At 45.6% G+C, this 6,000-nt stretch overlaps 1 protein-coding gene across 4 annotated transcripts in view; it reads left to right on the forward strand.

Annotated features, from left to right (window-relative positions):
* CDKAL1 (CDKAL1 threonylcarbamoyladenosine tRNA methylthiotransferase) overlaps positions 1 to 2,787 on the forward strand; it is a 60,046-nt gene extending 57,259 nt beyond the window's left edge. For all 4 annotated transcript variants that reach the window (XM_085893925.1, XM_085893929.1, XM_085893927.1 and 1 more), the window contains one exon: positions 1,411 to 2,787. In XM_085893925.1, coding sequence (XP_085750051.1) covers positions 1,411 to 1,641 — 231 coding nt within the window. In that variant the 3' untranslated portion in view covers positions 1,642 to 2,787. The remainder of the gene's footprint in view (positions 1 to 1,410) is intronic.
* Positions 2,788 to 6,000: the final 3,213 nt, after the last annotated feature.

Consider the following 6,000-nt stretch of genomic DNA (forward strand, 5'->3'; position numbering starts at 1 on the left):
GCATCCTGCACGCCCTTATATTGCTCACGCCACGCCCCTCCGCTCTCGCCCCGCCCTCCTTCCAGAACCTGCGGGAACCTTCCAGATAAGGGGTGTGCCCTCTCGCCCCCTCCCCACGCGCCTCACGGGGGCCGAGAGAATCAGAATTGGCACAGGTCCAGGGAGAATCAGGCGGGAAAATCCGTGCGCCATCGGAACTCCTCTGGATTCCTTCGCTTCGTCGAGACGATTTACATTAACGAAGAGGGCCATGGTTTGGCGTGTGGAGATCGCCGCGAAGCAGTGGTCGAGAGTGACGTTGGTGGTGGTGACTTGGTTGTGGTGATGGTGGCGTGGTTGGCGTTGTGGTTATTTGGTTGACGTGTGGTTGGTCCAAAATAACGATAGGAAAAGAAAAACAGCTATCTCAAAGAATCACAGCCCTGTGCACGAATAAATCCCATTAAACAACGGTGGGGAAATCTAACTGAACACGGACTTCTCGGCATAACTAACTAAGAACCCACATGGTGTTCTGTGAATTTATACAGCCGTAACAATATTATGAACAGATTTGGATATTGGGCCATCTCAAAATTTTTGATGGCAGTGGAAAATGGCTGCCACAGCCATCAGCAGCTGAATTTGAGATGGCCCAATATCCAAATCTGTTCATAATATGTTAGGCTACTAGTGTGCCAAATTTGGTGCTTTCCTCACAAAATGCACAATTGTTATGTTATATTTAGCTAAGTTGCCCCACTACTTCACTCGCATGGGATATGAAGTTTCAGATTTTTTTGAATAAGGATTTTGATTCAACTAATTATGGCTGGAATATCACTTCACCGATATCGTTATCACCCGATATACCCCATGGGTGACACGATGACGTGTGCCACATTAAAAAAAAAATTTCGTTGAGCGGTTTCGGAGAAAATGATGTCTATAAGTTTTTCTGTAATCCAATATGGCTACCATGCCATGTAACCGATGACATCAGAGTTGTCAATAAAATATTCTCCATGGGGAATTGTCCTACGTTTAAAGTTTTGCATTGATCGGATAAGCGGTTGCAGGGAAAAAAAATTTAAGTGAAAATGTATAGATATGGACACACACACACACACACACACACACACACACACACACACACACACACACACACACACACACACACACACACACACACACACGTCTCACAACCCTTTCGAGGCGAGACTAATCAGTGAAGAGACAGGACACCTTACTGTTACATGAGGTGCATCTCAAACAATCTCTTCACATACCTTATGGGTAACAATTCTCATTGACTCCTTCCCTGAAGCTGTCTGTACATGGCAATATATTAAAACTAAACACGAGATTACACGACTTCACTCTTCCTTCGGAACTCATTCCATTTATCCATCTTTCTTTCCTCCACCACAGCCCAGCTCAGATACGACCTGCTGTTCTCGCGATTGCTGTGACGATCAAAAGTGTGGAAAAGCGAATTGTGTGACGTTTGTACAAACGTCCGGCTGGCGATCTCGTGCGGCAAACGGTGCCGGTCACATGCTGCAGGCAGTCGGGCTGGTGGTCGGCCTGTTTGCACTGGCAGCCGCCACCCTCGTCGAAGTCTATCGCCTGGCTTCTTGGCTTGCACCGTATGCTCGGTGACTGCAATTTCAACTACAGTATTTAAAAGAATGTTTGTTTTATTCCATTAATCTCAGGCTCATTGCTTGGCATGTAAAAAAAAAAAATCACATGGAGGATAGACATCAGCAGATATCTTTGTTACCGACGTACCTACACATTAGTTGACAATGGACGAGCATGCGCATGGTATATAGGGTTTGAATTTGGGTTCCCTACATGAGCCATGGGTTCAGCTACTAACACAGTCCCTTTTCAAACTATTGCAAAACTGAAAGAAAGGTCTTATTTAACTTGTCAAGTGTTAAACCATGGGTTTTTCTTTCTACTTAAAATGATTGCATTCATTCTGCATCAACTTTTTTCATTAAAAAAGGGGGCTCTTCCAGATGAGACTGAAGGCGAAAACAGTTTACTTTGTTCTACATAATTTGGAATGATTCATGTTGAAAATTAATCAATTAATTACACAAACTTCCTGTGATTTACGGTGACAAAAAAACCCCATTACAGATAAATTGCCTCGCAATGGCAGGTTGTGTCACAACGTCGTGTTCTCCACACGTTGATGGAATCGGCATGTGCTTCTATTGTTTACTTTGGACATCCAAACACGAAGAAATGTCATGACGACGAACAATCCTGTAACAAAGATAAATTCAACAACTTTCAGGAAAGCTTTCAAATGTCCATAAAAGGAAGGAAATTCTGGAAGAAGGGATATTTTCATGAAAAAGTGTACATATTGTGATAAAACTGATGCAATCATACAAGAATGAGTCATGTGATGAGTGAGAATAGTTTGCAGAAATATTTAACGAGTATATCACCGACATTTGTACCCAGGTGGCGAGGCTCAATGAAAGGCAAAGATCAATATCGCAAAAGTTAACCGGAAACATCAAGATGATGCATGCACCAAGAGGTGAAGAGAAGAGTTGCAGATGAAGGTACAAATGTGATGCCACGAAGTGGCAGCAGTCCAAATTCTGGTGGGGAAAAAAACAAAAACATGAAGCAACAGACTCGAGAAGTCAGTTCTTCCTGCAATAAAACGGTGATGAATGTATGGAGGTAAGCATCGTTTCGACTTTGAGAGGGCATTAAGGTGTTGGCATGGAGGGGCAGAGGTCAGAAGGAACAAGGCCAAAATAGAGCAGATTTTTTTTTAAAAAGCCAAAGGTTACTCAACTTGCCTGGAGAGCCGGACAGTATGATACAGAAGCAGCGCACTTCTTTGATCAATCCCCTACGGGTTTTATTTTCAACCAGACTATAAGCCATCAGACTGGTGCTTTGTAGGCAGGGTGTTAAGTCTGCGCCCCGTCTCGCAACGTCGATTGCTTTTTGATAAAGATGAACCAAGCCATCACTGCCACCCTGGCAAAACTGCTGCCCTTACTGAGCCAATGGGCTCACTCCAATGGCTGTGACATGCTGGCTCTCAAAGTACCATTTACCAACCAGAATGCAATACTGTGCCATCTGTGACGGTGCACACACCGAGACGTCCTTGTGTATCAGTTATATCGGGGCCTGAGACGCCACAGCATCAAAAAGGGCATGATGGGAAGAATCAGCAGCACCATCGCAAAAAGGGAAGAAAACTTCTGTGTCCCTCAGCCTGAGCCTCATCCAAACCCACCGGCCTCGCCTGAGCGCTTGCTTCTCTCTTTGTCTCTCTGTCTCTGTCTCTCTCACTCTCATGTCCATCAAAATGAAATGCATAAAAACCTCGATCTGATTTCACTTCCAACGAATGGTACTTGGGTTTTTAATCCAAAATTGCTGCAACAGTTCAAAATATTTATTTGATTTGTTTTTTGTCCCTCGGAAGTTTTAGCAATTCACTCGTCTCAGTCATCTCCTGCTATGGTTTTTCTTTTTGTTTGGGGAGAGGTTGAAGGGTTTGAAGGGTGGGGTTTGAGGATGCTTTAATGTTTTTGCATTAGCAGGAACAAAAAAAATAATAATTAAAGTTTAGTAAATAAACCGAATTTTTGACAAACAACAGTAAATAAACCTCCCATCATGTTTATCTTATTTGGATTCATATTTGTGACTCCTTTCCATACTTGCACTTGATGCACATGAAGGCCGTGCGACTTTGCAGCTGATGATGTGGGAGGCAGGCTTTGACTGCACAAAACTCATACTCGTAGCCACATTCTGGTGAAAACGCTGCAGTCTCGGTTTATCTAGCATGTCCCCTGCTGTGCCTTTGTATAGACATACGAAAACGGCTTCTCTTGCACTGACTTTGTCATCATGTGTGGCATTCTCATCCAGAAAGATCTGAGCCTGTGTTTTGAAACGGTTATCAGAACGAACGTGAATGAGAGCATCCTTTTCCAATGCTGAATCCCCAACAAGTAGTATCACAACTGAGGATGTGTTCCATGCTGCCTCCGTGCACCGAAGCGAGTGACCCAATTACCCGGAGGGCCAGCACGGCAGAAAAATTTTGCGGACAATGTGTCCCATCTAATGTTTAACAGGTGAAACCAGCATACGACATGACACACAAGGATATTTATTAATCCCTCGTGTCTACTCTTCAAACATGAATACCATTTAATAAGATCCCATCACAATGATTTTAAAACTCCCTAAAGTTACACATGACAGGTTTCAATGCAATTGTGATTTAACTCATGACCTTCAAGTTGGCAACTTGTCTCATGTACCCAGTTCTTCAATAAGAACACCCCATCAGGGCATGAATTTTGATGTTGAAGTCTGATGTGTTGACGTTCGAAGCAGGCTCCGTTGCCCAGATAAGTACACGAGTGTGCAGATGAACCCAAGTCCATGACTTGCTGTGAAGTATCACTGCACACCAGCAGTGCCGAGGAATGAGGAAAGGAGAACTTGCCTTTTGCTTTTTCGATACGCTCAGAGAGGATTCGTCTGCTTTGGTGTCGGCTCTGTGACACCTGCAGGGTAAAGTTGTCTGCTTGGATGTTAGTTCTGACTCCAGCAGGATAGGATAGATTCATCGATAACCCAACCAGCCACATACTGCAGCTTGAACCTGCCACGCACCCAGCTGCAGCCTCTCTGGTTACATCATGTTCCCCCTCTCTCTTCTCTTCTGCCTCGTATGACTGTGTCGCCTGTTTATTTTGTTGTACAAGGTCACTCCGAAGCCTGACGTCACGATGCCTGCCTTTGATGCACGTACATGACTTTGATCAGCATTTCCCAGAACAATTCTTTCCTTCCAGTCCATCATTCCTTTCAACTCAGCCCCCCCCCACCCCAAATTATTTTAATTCAGCCCAGCCCCACTTGGCAGGTGTGGGTGTCAAAGGCTGCCAGGACACGACATGAGTGCTTGTTTCCCACCCCCCCCCAATAGTACACACTTATTTAATTAAAGTTGCCTTTTCCACAGAACACACTTTATCAACATTTCCAATTATGTGGTTATATATATTGTTGCGAATTCTGGCCCGTCCGGCGTGCGATCGGCCGCTTGACTCGAATGGCGACTGCGTCGCCCACCGGAACGGACAATTCAGTCGTGACCCTCCGGGAACTACCGCCAGGAGCCAGTCACGGGTGGGGGTTTAACCTCACCACAACTCAGTCCGCATTATACCCGCGCGAAATAGGGTCCGATTGCCGAATGGTCGATTTACCTAAGTACCCGCATGGATAGCGTACCGAGTTGTACCACGCCACAGGTCGACTCCGGACACGAACCGCTTAAGCGGCTCGTTCTGTACTTCAGGGATAACCGAGCGGAGTTATCGTCGACCTTGACGGTTCAGATTAGTTACCGGGTGTTTTGAACCCACTATTAATCCCTTACGTGATGCAAGATGGAGATTCAAACAAAGGAAAGGACGCAGCGAAACGGGGAACAATTGGACCAGCACATTTATAACGGAAGCACGGAAGGCACGTATATTACAGTCAAGCAAGAAAACACAACAAAAGCAAGCAGATCTACAACCGAATATGATTTACACGGCAACACTTATAACAGTTCTACTTTTCAAGACTGGCGCCACCCACAGACATTTACACAAAACCCCAAAACAAAAGAAAGTCGCGACTTCCCTTAGCGCGTCGAGTCCTTGGCGACCGTAACTCCGAGTCCCTCAGGCGTGGTCCACTGTGCTTGTGCCTCACGCCTGCACGTGTCGTCCGCCCGACAGGGATGAACGAACAGAAACCTCCGACCAGGAACAATCACCACAACTCTCCACAATTCCCCTTCAGGGACAAGGGAACGACGTTCTCGTCGACCTTCACGCCCACAACTCTCGACAATCGACCGAACGAACCAAGAGCAAGGACTCTCCAACAACTCTCTCCTTTTGTAGGGTGGGGCTCCGCCCCATTTCTGGCTCCACCTCCCTTCTAGAAGCT

Source organism: Eptatretus burgeri, chromosome 9, assembly GCF_056783735.1.
Source record: "Eptatretus burgeri isolate ZD-2024b chromosome 9, Ebu_testis_v1, whole genome shotgun sequence".
In the NCBI taxonomy this organism is placed as follows: domain Eukaryota; kingdom Metazoa; phylum Chordata; class Myxini; order Myxiniformes; family Myxinidae; genus Eptatretus; species Eptatretus burgeri.